General features: G+C 37.6%; 1 protein-coding gene across 3 annotated transcripts in view; it reads left to right on the forward strand.

The window, feature by feature from the left end:
• The window catches only part of IL2RA (interleukin 2 receptor subunit alpha), a 57661-nt gene that overhangs the window by 27763 nt on the left and 15687 nt on the right, over nt 1-14211 (forward strand). For 2 of the 3 annotated variants that reach the window (XM_037143546.2, XM_037143547.2), the window contains exon 2: nt 13919-14110. In XM_037143546.2, coding sequence (XP_036999441.2) covers nt 13919-14110 — 192 coding nt within the window. The remainder of the gene's footprint in view (nt 1-13918; nt 14111-14211) is intronic. The other variant, XM_037143548.2, reaches the window with a different exon arrangement.

The following is a 14211-nucleotide window of genomic DNA, read 5'->3' on the forward strand; positions in this document are numbered from 1 at the left end:
TTTTAGAGAAGTTAACTGAACCAAATGTGTAATAGAATATAACAGATTTTTAAACAACTTGTCATATGTGAATCTTGGAATTAGTTCTAATACTGTGACATTTCCAGCAAATGCAAAAATATGTAACATTCAGGAAACTAAGGAGCAAAACTAATATTCACCTTGTATACCCTAGTAGAGAAATTCTCAATATATATGGTCTGCAGGCATTTCTTGAAATTGAACAGTAAGCCTGCCAACTCCAGGGAAAACAATCATACTATTTATTATGATAAATTTTCAGATTTCATAATGATAACTGATAAATTCTGATAAAATGATCAAATTTGGGCACAATTAAAATTTTTGAAAAACTTGTATTTCCACTGTGAGCTTGACTATTTTTTAATGCTTAAAAGATTTTTCTGATAAGATCAGAGGTGACATTAACAAATCTGATTTGTAGGTATTATATAATGAATGTGTCGATATTTAGAAGCTCTGTATAACTCAGTGAACCATCCCCCACCCCAAATGACTGATTCAAAATCAGGTATAAGCACAAGACTCATTCAAAGTTCAAGACAGACCCATGGGTTCTAATCTAATAAATCATTGATCTGCAACCTACAATGAAGAAACTACCACCTATTGAGTTAATATCAAAGGATACCTGCAATTATCTGAAAAGGCTATCAAAATACTTTTCCCTTTTTTTAACTGTAAAAGGCTGAATTCTTCATGTACTTCAACCAAAACAACATATTACAGTAGCTTGAAATGAATGTGAGAATCTCTCTTCTATTAAGTGAAGAAATTTAAAAGTTTGCAAAAATGTAAAACAATGCCACTCTTCTCACTAAATTTTGGAAACTTTAGTCATTTTCATAAAAATTATTGTTAGTGTAATGGCTCATTATTGTTATTGTAAAATGAATTACCTGGTGAGTACATACTTTTAGTATTCTGTTTTAATTTCAAATATGGTAAACAATGATTGGGATAACCCACAAAAATAAAAGCTTCTGGAGGTTCTCAGTCACATTTAAGAGTATAAAAGTGTCCTGATGACAAATGGTTTGAGAATCACTGCCTTAGTCATATTGGTTGTTAAAAAATTTAAATACTTCCAAGCTTGTTGATAAATATCTGCTGCTTTGAGCCTCTCAAATGACCTTGGCACCTCCTACACATCAGCAACTAAAGTGTTAATGCTTAGCCACGGAGGGCTGGGGGGGGCTCCAGGACCCTCTATGTCATCCTACATTGGCACCCTTTCACATTTGCTCCTGACCCTGCTAGCCTGCTTGTTCAATATTCTGAATCTCATTTCTGCACAAAGCCAGTGACATCAGCCTCTGGACTTTTATAGTTTCCTAAGGTCCATGTACACCTTTTACTCGCACTTCTGTCCTCTTCATCCTTTCTCCTTCTTGACACATTTAAGTTTGCTACTTGAAAGAATTTCCTTAAAGTGAAAGTGAAAAAATTTTAAAGGCAGAAAAAAGGGCAGCAATAGTAGGATTTCTCATAATTTCTGTCCCACCACCTTTCTCTGAATTTCAATCTCCCTCCTGCTGTGTAAAATCGGGATGACAGTATTTACCTTTCAGGGGTGTAGCAAACACTAAAGGCAGTCTAGACAGAGGAGAAGCACACAGGCAGGCTCATATAACATAGTTACTATTACATAAATGGCCCCAATGGGAGGCCCTGAGCTCTCGGACTTTTCAAAGATAATGATCTGAATTAAACCACATTTCGCAAACACTTTGCAGTGACCCAAATAGTTTAGACACAGCTGTACTTCTCAGCAGAAAAAAGACTGCACTGCTGGGTGAAAAGCACACTTGTTCCCGAAGTTTATGATTCTGCATGATGGGCAAGCACAGAGCTGGGACTCAGGGTTCCCACGACTTGAAGAATGACGCACAGCCTGTTTCTTCAGCCACGACATGTGGAGGTTGACCTAAATGATCTTTAGGGTTTTTCTAAGCTCTCGGATCTTAGGATCCCAGTAAGAGTTATATTCGACATATTCTATGGTATTTTGCACCAGAAACATTTGGTTTTCACTGTTGGGTTTCCTAAGGAAGTTGTATACTACATTTGACATTAGGTACAGCATTGTGGTTCTTCTTAGATCTGACAGAGATGAATGGCTTTAGGTCAAGAACTAGGTCATTTCTTTATCAAGTGCCCCAAGCTTCTGATGTACTTCTATGCCCCTGTGTAGAGTTTAGTAAATAATTATCTAGAACTTTCTGTGCTCAGTAAGTTATTCTAATGTTCATTCCCATCGGGGGTGTCCAACCTGCTGCCTGCAGGCTGCATGTGGCCCAGGATGGCTATGAATGCAGACCTACACAAAATTGTAAATTTACTTAAAACTTTTTTTTGCTAATAGGTGTTTGTTAGTGTTTGTGTATTTAATGTGTGGCCCAAGAGTATTCTTCTCCCAGTGTGTCCCAGAGATGCCAAAAGGCTGGACACCCTAGATGGAAAAGTGGAGAGGCACAAAGATGAAGCTTTTACTCAGTTTTGGAAACAGTGCTAGCTGGGCTGTAGGTAAATATAGCTTGACTTTGATTTACCCACAGAGCAAAGAATCTTATCTCAGACTCTGTCCACATCCTTTTGAAGCCCTTTCCTTTCCTTTATCTTCCATGTTGCTCACAGAGACCACAAGAGCCAGATGAATCCTTTCTCATTTCAAACAACATCGGACAAAAAAAAGTTACCTAGCCCACAACTGGATTACACCCACCCATCTTTCCTCCAGTGAAGGAAATTTTCACTGCACCATCTTAGACACTGATTGAAGTGCCTGGGAACAGGATGCTGTCCGCAGGTTGCATAGCACCTGAGGTCCCCTGCTGTCTGTCTACTAGGGGAGGTGGTCCTTAGGAAGAGGGCAGCTGGAGAGGGAGGCTACCCAAGCCATTGCTATTTCAAGTGTGTGGTTGCAGCACCAGCAGCAATTGGGAGCTTGTCAGATGTTGTTAGCCCCACACTTGCCTAGGGAATCCAAATGAGCATTTTAACAAGACCCCCCCCAGGGGACTTGTTAAAGTGTGCACATGAAAGTTTGAGAAGCATGGCTGTGAACAACATAGACATAAGCCCTACTGGTTGGAGAGAACTTAGACATCACTCTCCCAGATCAAATGACCTCCAAGTGTCATATTTCTAGTTAACTCTAGAGACACAAAAATATTTCAGCACAAAACTCATTTTAGTTTTATTTCATTTAAAAAAATAAAAGGATAAAAAATACAGGGAGAGTTGGCAAAACAAAATAAAAGGGTATCAGGATTCCAAAGCTGGTTAAGAACTCCTGGATCTTCGGCTCCTGTCCTTCTTACTGTGGGGTGAGGCCACTCACAGGAAGAAAAGAGAGCACCTCAATTCACTACATTTCTCGTCTTTTATTTGAAACACAAGCAGTAGAAGCTGCACATTCATTCCTCTGGGAATAGTGATGGGTGGTTGATGATATGATCTAACACTTGAAAGGAGAAAGCAGATACCTGGGAGACAGGAAGCTGGTTGGAACCCCTAAATCTGTCACTGTATATCCTACATATGCCTAATCTTGCCCAGCACAGCATGGGCATAGTAAGTGAGATGTAGAACTTGAGTCCCCAGCAATCCATTGGAGGGAAATCAACAACAACAAAAAGCCAGCAGTGAAAAGAGAAGAGTGTTTAAGAGCCCCTCACCCTCATCCACCTTTCTCCCAGATCTCTTTGGTGATACAAGCCAGAGGAAAGTGACTCTCAGTTATTATCACTAGTGTCAGCTGAAGAAGCCAAAAATACCTACAGAGTCACACTTCAGCTGATTATGAGGCAACAAATCCACAAATATCCCAAGGTAAGATGCACCCAGGATAATATTTCAAGACAGTGATGGAGATGGGGTATGACAAGGGAGTGGAATTCTGGGATCCTGTCTGCGTCTTTCAAATTACAATTCATAGAAAAATTATAAAATAAGATACAAAACATTTTCAACACCAGAAGAGCCCAGTTTAACACTTAGTGGATGGTGAAGCCCTCAGGATTTTCAGGATTAATGATAAGTGTTGGTTGTCTCCTTTTCCCACTGCCCACATAAAAGGTGTAAGAGCTAAAATGTAAGGCCACATCAATGTACCTCTGCACCTATGATAAGAGTCCCTACTGGAAGCCCCACTTTTCAAGCTCTGAGCACTTACTTATCCCCATCTCCCAACACCAGGTAAGAAATCTGAAGTTTTACTCCACTTACAAGTATAAGTAGCAGACACCTTTTAAATGTTTTAATCAAGTATTTACTGATACCCATAGATCTTGTTTTACAATAATATTAACTGAAGAGAAAATCTTGTGTTCAATAGAAGAGACATACAAATCAGAAAAGAAATTGTGACTCGGGGAAGGTGTTGATTTAGGAAGTTAAAGAAGCTAGGTTGAGACAAACATTAAAGCAAATACGAACTAAGGACAAGATTGTTGAAAATCTTTACCTATCATTTTCTCCTCTGCCTCCCCCTCCTCCTCAATTCTTTCTTCTCTCTCTCTCTAGTTTTCCTTTTGCAGAGTCTTTCTTCAGGCCCTAGAACTGAGGATGGAATGATTAGGTTAACTACATTTAAGTTAAAGAGCTTCTTTGCACTGATGCAGAGAACTAACTAAATTTTGCATCACTTTTTGTGTCCAGTTTTATTTTAAAAATAATACAGCACCATCTCGGTCCACATACCAGATATATCTTCTGACTCTATCTAACCTTATATCATAGATATTTCTCAGGCACCATCATAATGATTTTTAATATTTGCATAATGTCACAACACACTGATTTCTCTTATTTAACCATTTTTGTTTATGGCACAATCAATGGTATTTATGTTTGTGGTTTAACAAGAGCAATCACTGAACATCTTTGCTCTCCTTCCTGTTGAATTGGTTGCTTAGAACATGATCCTTGTAGTGGGATTCTGGGATCAATGATTATAAACATATCCATGTCTTTTGATATGTCTTTATATCACTTACTTAATTGGAAAATGAACTCTGAGTTTTCCAAACGCACTGCCACAAAAATAAATTTTATCACAATGATGGTTTTAAGGGACTGGCTTTGGTTTAATCCAGACCTCACTTTTATAAGAAATAAAGTAAGGCCATGTTGGTTCAATCAGCAAATATTGTACTCATCTGTGTAGATATCAGGTGTTGCAAATGGCTGCTAACGGGACTAGGAAACAGTTCTGGCCCTGTGGGGGTCCAAGTTGTAGTAGGAGGTTGAAATTGGGTTAACTGGTGGTTTGGCCTTTTCTTCCTGGAAAAGTCAAGCTCACACAGGCCAGGAAGCACAGTGGAAGCACCAGTGGGGTGCACAAGACAGCCACAGCAAACCTGGGAAGCCAAAAACACTTGTCATCTGTGGGAGTTGATAGTACTGGGTCTGAGTTTAAGTTCTGAGGATGACCTTGAGTGAGACACACATCTTCTGTGAGATTCTGGTTCCTCATCTGTGAAATACAGGTGACGTTTTCCTCAAACACTGTTGTCAGGATGAAATGCTAATGTGAAAGTCCTTTGGAACCAAATAATCATATACAAATGTCACATATTAGTGATATGCCAACCTTCTTCCTTCTCTTTCTCTATCTCTTACTCCCAGTCCACCACCCTTCTCATGTGTTTAGTTCCCTTATAATTCTTTGGGAATCCAGATCTTTCCCTTCTTGGGAAGAACCTGTTTCCGTTTTCTACTCCAAACCTCAACTAGTTAACAAAGAGCAGAAGGTTGTATAAACTAATTTACATTAAGGAGTGGTATTGGTCTGCTCAGCCTACCATAATAAAATGCCACAGACTTAGGAACTTAAACAACAGAAATTTATTTTTTAAACCTCTGGAGGCTGGGAGTCCAAGATCAAGGTGCTGGCAGGGCTGGTTTCCCCTGAAGCCTCTCTCCTTGCCTTGCAGACACCACCCTTGTGCTGCCTCTTCATGGGGTCTTTTCTCTGGGAATCTCTGGCATCTCCTGCATGTCCAAATTAAAATTCTTCTTGTAAAGACACAAGTCAGATTGTACCAAGGTCCACCCATATGACTGAACGCAATCTTTTTTTAAATTTGTTTTTTAAAGATTTTATTTACTCACTTTTGGAGAGAGAGGAAGGGAAAGAAATATCAGTGTGTGGTTTCCTCTTGCATGCCCGCAACCCAGGAATGCGCCCTGACTGGAAATCAAACCAGCAACCTTTTGGTTTGCAGGGCAGCACTGAATCCACCACACCAGCCAGGTATGACCTAATTTAATCTTAATTACCTTTTTAAAGGCTGGTTCTCTAAATATAGTCAATTCTGAGGTTCTGGGAGTTAGTTTCAATATATGAATCTGAGGGGACATGATTAAGTTCCTACCAAAGAGTTAATGATAAATGATCTAAAGCTAGCACTGGAAAGAGGGTGCTGAAGGAGAGAAAGCCCTAAGGAAAGGATGACTAAATGAAGGATGGTTTGTAGCACCTCATGAGCAATCGGATGGGGAGTGGGCAGGGATTGGGGGCTGGGGATCTTCTTGGCACCCTTCACAGGCACGTAGCCATTGGCAGCAGACACTTTAAATACTCTCAGGAGAGAAAATGACATCTACATCCAGACTTGTACGGATACTTAAAAATTGCAGAGAGAAAAAGATTTCCCTTCCCACCTTCTAAAGAAAAATTTTTTTTTGCCTCCTGAGCCTCCAGGCCCACTGTGGTGCAAGTGAGGGCAATGGGTAGAGCTGAGAGCACAGACCAATTTTTGCTAAAGAGTCAGAGCCACTGGTGGAAATGGGAAAGACAGGTACAAGAGGAAAGGCAGAGAAAAGCCTCCCTGTTAGCTGAATTTCAAGAAAGAATTCTCAAAGTTTTTAGTGAGTACATGCACAGAATAAGCAAAGATGCTATTCTGTGTGGGAAAACATTTTTAAGGGATAATACAGGGAAAGAAGATTTAGAGACATTTTGTTGAGTCATGTAAATAGAATTATTTATTATTTCTCTGCAAGACTTCAGGATAGACAAAGTACTTTCAATTCCTTTTTTTTTCTTTTAGATGTACTGCTGTTTCTTTTATGACACCCTACTGAGAAGGGCCAAAAAATAGTCCAGATTTATTCCCATTAGAGTAAAAAGAAACAAACCTCCGGGGCTACCCTACCCACGTACTCTCCCTCCCGCTTTCTTCAGGTGGGATTTGGAACACCCTTGGTAAGGCATATTAGGGAAAAGAATTATAGTCTAGCTCATTACTGGTTCTTAGCTATAGGCCAGAGAAGATTCAGTGTTTCTGAATTACAGAAAAGATGCTTTTATGAAAGGAAAATCTATGGCAGTAAGAAGTTCTGGAACTTCCCCTCATCCCCACATGAACTCCTCAGATACTCAGGCTAATTCATAATGACTCTGGAAATTTCCATGGCCTTACTTAGAAAAGGCATGCTATTACATAATTAAAGAGTTTTTAAGGACATCTGTATGCCTTTTTTCAAATTTATGTGTTTAGAAATTGTCTTGGTTCATGGTTGAGTTATCAGATTCCAAATGCATCTGAGGTTAACCCTTGATTATTTGTGGTAATTAATAACTACAACAGTTGCTAAGTATACTTCTTAATGATTTTGAGGTAAAATTATTGACAGCAAAATGCACAGATGTTAAGCATACAATTTGATGAGTTTTGGCAAATATGTGCCCCCATACAGTCAACATCTCTGTCACCCCCTCCAGTCAGTCCCCACCCACCACAAGCAACCTGCTTACTTTCTGTACACTAGGTCTGTCTTTTCTTGAACTTCATATAAATAGAACCAAACAAAATGTAGTATTTCCTGTCTATCTTCTTTTGTTCAATATAATGTTTTTGAGATTATTTAAAGCTACTATAAATATTTTGCATGCCTTTTTGCAGATATATGCTTTCATTCCTCCTAGACAAATATCTGGGAATGGAGAGTAGATACGTAGATGGAGAGTAGATATGTATTTAACTTCACTTTACAAAGTTTCAATTTTCCAGAGTAATGGTATTATTTTACATTGCCATCAGTAATGCAAGAGAGTTCCAGTAGCTTTACTTCCTCTCCAGCATTTGGTAGTATCCTTCTTTTATCCATTTTACCTCTTCTAATGGACTATGTCATAGTTGTTTCCAATTTGCTTTTTTTTTTTTTCCTGTCTACTGATGTTGAGCACTCTTTCCTGTGCTTACTGATAATCATTTATGTTCTTTGGAAAAGTGATCCTTCAAGTCTTTGCTCATTTATTTATTGGATTGTTTGCCTTTTAGTATTGATTTGTAGTTCTTTATATAATGTGGATACAAACCTTTCTATCATATATACATGTTGCAAACATTTTCTTCCAATCTATTTCTATCATTTATTTTTTCCATTTTCTTAATGTCTTAGGATGGGTAGAAGTTTTTAATTTACTTCTCTTTTATGGTGAGTGCTTTTTGTGTCCTCCCTAGGAACTCTTTGCCTATACCTAGCTTGCAAAACTATTTACCTTTATTTGCTTTTAGAAGCACAATAGTTTTAAGTTTATATCTATGATATACAGATCTAGTACATAAATGTTTAGATATATAATAAAATGAGTTTTTTTATATGGAGTGAGGTTCTTTTTTCACTATATATTTATTCATTTCTTCTAGAAGCATTTTTCCTTTTTCACTGAATTGCCCTGGTGTGTTTGTAAAACAATCAGCTGAATTTATATGTTATTCAGAAATATCTATTTGATATTTCTAAATTTTCTATTCTGTTTTATTATTCTATTTGTTAGTCCTTTACTAATCTGTATCCTTGGTCACTGTACCTTTATAGAAAGTCTTGACATAAAATTATGTGACTCCTTCAAATTTGTACATCTGTTTAAAATTGTCTGAGAAATTCTAGGTCTTTTCCATTTCCAAAGAGGTTTTAGAATCAACTTGCCAAATTTCTACCCAGATGTGTGCTGGATTTTTAAAATTGTAATTTAATTTAATTGTAATTGTACATTGTAATTGTACATTGAATTTATTGATAAATTTAAGATGAATTGACATATTTTTCTTAAAAAAAGAATGTTCCAACCCATGAACATTGTACATTTCTCCATTTATATGGCTCTTTAATTTATTTTAGCAATATTTTACAGTTTTCAATTTAGAGGTCTTGCAAATTTTTGGTAAATTTATTCATGAGTATTTTATGCTTTTGATATTATTGTAAAGGGAATTGTTTTAAATTTTTTTATTTTATAATTGGTTTCTTCCAGTATTTAAAACTAACCACAAGTGGCCCTGGCTGGTGTGGCTCAGTGGATTGAGTGTTGGCCTGAGAACTGATGGGTAACTGGTTTGATTCCCTGTCAGGATACTTGTGTGGGTTGTGGGCCAGGTCCCCAGTAGGGGGCGTGGAAGAGGCAACCACACATTGATGTTTCCTTCCCTCTCTTTTCCCTTTCCTTCCCCTCTCTCTAGAAATAAATAAATAAATAAATTTTTAAAAAGGACAAAAGAACTAACCACAAATGATTTTTATACATTGAGACTGGTAAATTTGCTAAGTTCTAGTAGTTAGTTTGTAGATTTCTTACTAATTTTATGTAAACAATCAAGTCATCTGTGAATGCTTCTTATTTTAAAATCTACTTTCTGACATTTACATATGTGTGTGTGTGTGTAGCCACACCAGCTTTCTTATGTGCACCTTTGCATAATATATCATATTTTTAATCTATCATTGTCCTTATATTTAAAGTGTGTTCCCTTGCAGATAGCATATAGTTGGGCCTTGCTGTTTTATCCAGTCTGAAAGTATCTGGCTTTTAATTTATGTTTCATGTAATTACTGATATGAGTGACTTTAAGTCTATCTCCTTGCTATCTCTTTCTAAGTTGTTACACCAATAAACCTTCCCTGACACATCATTATCCCCCAGAGTCCACAGTTGACATTAGGATTTACTCTTGGTGTTACAGATTGTATGAATTTAGACAAATGTATGATGACATGTGTTCACCATTATGGTAACGTACAGAGTATTTTCACTGCTCTAAAAGTCCCCTGTGCTCCTTGTATACATCCTGCCCCCCTCCCTAATGCCTGTCAACCACTGATCTTTGTACTGTCTCCACAATTTTGCCTTTTCCAGAATATCGTAGAGTTGGAATTATACAGTATGAGGCCTTTTGAGATTGGCCTCTTTCACTTAATAATATGCATTTAAGTTTCCTCCATGTCTTTTCATGGCTTGACAGCTCATTACTTTTTCATGCTGAAGTATATACCATTGTCTGATGTATCTCAGTTTACTCGTCCGTTCATCTGCTGAAGGATATCCATGGGGTTGCTTCCAGGTTTTGGCAATGATGAATAAAACTGCTATAAACATCCATGTGCAAGTTTTTGCATAGACGGAAGTTTTTGCATGGACACAAGTTTTTAGATCCTTTGGGTAAATCCTAAGAAGCATGATTATTGGATTGCACAGTAAGAGTAAGTTTAATTTTGTAAGAATCTGCTAAACTGTCTTCAAAGTGGCTGCACCATTTTGCATCCATAGTAGGAACATATGATGGTTCCTGTTGCTCTACATCCTCACCAGCATTTGGTATTCTGGATTTTGGCCATTCTCAAGGTGTCTAGTGATATCACATTATTGTTTTAATTTACATTTCCCTGATGACATATGATTTGGAGCATCTTTTCATATGCTTATTTTCCATGTATACATTTTCTGTGGTAAGGTGCTATTAAAGTCATTGGCCCATTTAAAAAAAAAAGATTTTATTTATTTATTTTTAGAGAGAGGGGAAGGGAGGGAGAAAGAAAAGGAGGAAAACCAATGTGTGGTTGCCTCTCCCATGCCCCTTACTGGGCATCTGGCCCTCAACCCAGGCATGTGCCCTGACTGGCAATTGAACTGGTGACCCTTTCGTTTGTGGGCCTGTACTCAATCCACTTCACTACAGCAGCCAAGGTGATTGGCCCATTTTTAAAATCAGATTGTTATTTTTTGTATTTTTTACTTTTAAGCATTCTTTGTATATTTTATATAACAGTTCTTAATCAAATATATCTTTTACAAATATTTTCTTCCAGTTTGTGACTTATCTTTTCATTCTTTTGACAGCAGAAATATTTTACTTTAATGAAATCTAGTTTCTCAATTCTTCCTTTCATGGATCATGCCATTGGTGTTGTATCTAAAAAGTCATTATCAAAATCAAGGCTATCTGGTCTTTCTCTTATGTTATCTTCTAGGAGTTTTATAGTTTTGTATTTTACATTTAGGTATGTGATCCATTCTGAATTAATTTTTGTGAAAGACGTAGGCTCTGTCTAGATCCACTTTTTGTGTGTGAATATCCAGTTGTTCCAGCATCATTTCTTGAAAAGACTGTCTTTGTTCCATTGTATTTCCTTTGTTCTTTTTTCAAAGATCAGTTGACCATATTCACGTAGGTTTGTTTATGGCATCTCTATTCTGTCACATAGATCTTTTTGTCCATTCTTTCACCAGTTCTACATTGTGTTCATTGCTGTAGCTTTATAGGAAGTCTTGAAGTCAGGCAGTGTCAATCCTCCAACTCTGTTCTTCAGTACTGTGTTGGCTATTCCGAGCCCTTTGCTTCTCCATACAAACCTGGGAACCAGCTTGTTGACACCCACAAAACACATTGCTGGAATTTTTTATTGGGATAGTTCAAGCATTGTCTATAGACTGCATTGTCTATAGTTCAAGTTGGAAAGAACTGACATATTGACAACATCGAATCTTCCTATCCATGAATGTGGAATATTTTTTCATTTATTTAGTTCTTCCTTAATTTCTTTCATCAGAGTTTTATAGTTTGTCTCATATAGATCTGGTACATATTTTCTTAGATTTATATCCACTTTATTTTGGGGGTGCTAATTAAATGCTATTGTGTTTTCAATTTCAATTTTCACTTGTTCATTACTGCTATATAGCCAAGCAATTGACTTCTGTAAATTAGCTTTGTATCATGTAACCCTGCTATAATTGCTTATTAGTATGAAAAGGGTTTTTGTTTTGTCTGTTCTTTCAGATTTCCTACATAGTCGGTCGTGATGTCTGCAAACAGAAAATTTCCTTTCTTCCTTCCCAGTCTGTATACCTTTTATTTCCTTTTCTTTCCTGTGACATTAGCTAGGACTTCTAGTACAAGGTTGAAAAGCAGCAGTTAAAGGTAATGTCCTTGCCATGTTCCTCTGCTGATTATTATACATATTTTGTTTTAGAAACAGATTCACCATCTGATACTTAAAAAGTTGGTTAGTGTTGATGTCTGGTAAGTGCCAGAGAGTGGTACTAATCATATGGGCAGTAGAGAGAGATGCCCTTTTGCTGAAGTTAAGGGATAAACATCACCCCAGAGGATGTGAATCACTATCCTCTTTTTCTGCACAGAGGGAAGAAAACCAAACTAGCAACTACCTATTCCTATTTCATGCCAGGTGCTCTGCAAATTTTCTTAGTATGTTATGTCATACAGTCTTTAAAACAAATCAGTAAAATAATTATTATAATACCCACTATACAGAAAAGGAAATAATTACTATTTCTTTATAAATAATCATCATAATGGCCACAATACAGAAAAGGAAGCCACACCTTAGATAAGCAAAAATAATAAAGCTATATAGCTAGTAAACTGGTAGAGCTATAATCTAGAAAACCATATCTCTCCACTTTCCACCATGCTGGCTTTCTTGTCTTAGTAGTATGTTATTTTAAGTACCAGAACTTATTGAGTGCTTATGGTACATGTTCCTCTACAATTGCTGGCCCACTGAACCATTCAAATTGCTTTCATTTAGTCCCTTCTTGTATGGACATGGGGCAAGCTGCCCATGGTCCCCTCACCTTCTGTTCCTGGGGGTAATAGGAGTGTCCTAAGTCTTGGATAGGTTGGCTTCTAGGATGACAAGACTCTGGGCAGACTGTGAGGGCACAGAGAAGCTTCACTACGACCCAAGTAATTAATAAACAATTGGCGGACGGTCCTCTGCTAGCAATGAGTGTGGCAACCAGCTGAGACTCAGTGCCTATTCTGGTGAATGGAGAGGCTGGCTGTGACAGAGGCCCCTGCTCTCTCACCTTTTCTTGTTTCCCATGATCCTTCCTATCCACTGCTTTCATCCAGTGGGTGGCTTTTTTCCTAAAAATCTAGTTTCTTGAGGCAGGAGAACTTGTTGCAAGATATGTAATGAAGTCATCTTTTTGATTAGACCAATGCTTTTCCCCCTTAATAGTTGAATATTTGGCCACTGCATCAAGTGTGGAAAACTAGTGTCCATTTTTGAGCTGAGAAAGGGTCAGGTCTTTGCAGCATGTAGAAGGATTTGGAAAACTCACAGGTGGGTTGGTGGATGAGAAATATACACTAACTAGACATTGAGTGAAGAAGCACTTTACATTTCTATTTTTTAATGGTACAGAATCACTAATTATAGAAGTTAGACAATGCTTATTTCCTGAAAAGTTCTTATTTCACTCACACACACATTTTGTTCCTTAATTAAATTTACACAGCTTTTCTCTCTTCTTTTCCTCCTATTTTTGCTTTTCCTCTCTCTACTTGCACAGCAGGAGGCATATTCGGAACAAAACCATATTCATTTCTATTCATTTACTTGGAAATATATTGTAGTCTAAAGAGGGATTTGGTTGAAATTAAATTTTGAACTGTGTCTCATACAAAGGTTTCTAAAGAACAATGGCAACAGCCTTAGTTTCTTTCTAGGAAAAAGTGGGGTGTACACAAATCCTTTAAATAAAATGAAGAACTGGGCGATTAAATCACTGCATAGTTAAATATGTGAGCGTTTGCCTGGGCCTTCCTGAACTCCTAACATGCTTCTTTTTTCTTTGCAGAGCGTTGTCATCACAAACTACCACAAGTCAGCCATGCCACATACAAAGCCCTCACGTACAAAATTGGCACCTTGGTCAACTGTGAGTGCAAGAAAGGCTTCCGTAGAATAAGCACAAGGTCGCCCTATATGAATTGTACAGGAAAGTCTGGCCACTCTTTCTGGGAAAACCAATGTCAGTGCACAAACATTTGTAAGTGTTTCCTTTTGTAACTACCAAGGGGAAGGGAGCTGTAGCAAAGAGAGAGACAGAGCTCCAGCTTTGGTTCACTCAGCCTCAAAGACAAACACTGA

The sequence above is a fragment of the Artibeus jamaicensis genome, unplaced genomic scaffold, assembly GCF_021234435.1.
Source record: "Artibeus jamaicensis isolate MK-2021 breed Jamaican fruit bat unplaced genomic scaffold, CSHL_Jam_final contig_426, whole genome shotgun sequence".
In the NCBI taxonomy this organism is placed as follows: domain Eukaryota; kingdom Metazoa; phylum Chordata; class Mammalia; order Chiroptera; family Phyllostomidae; genus Artibeus; species Artibeus jamaicensis.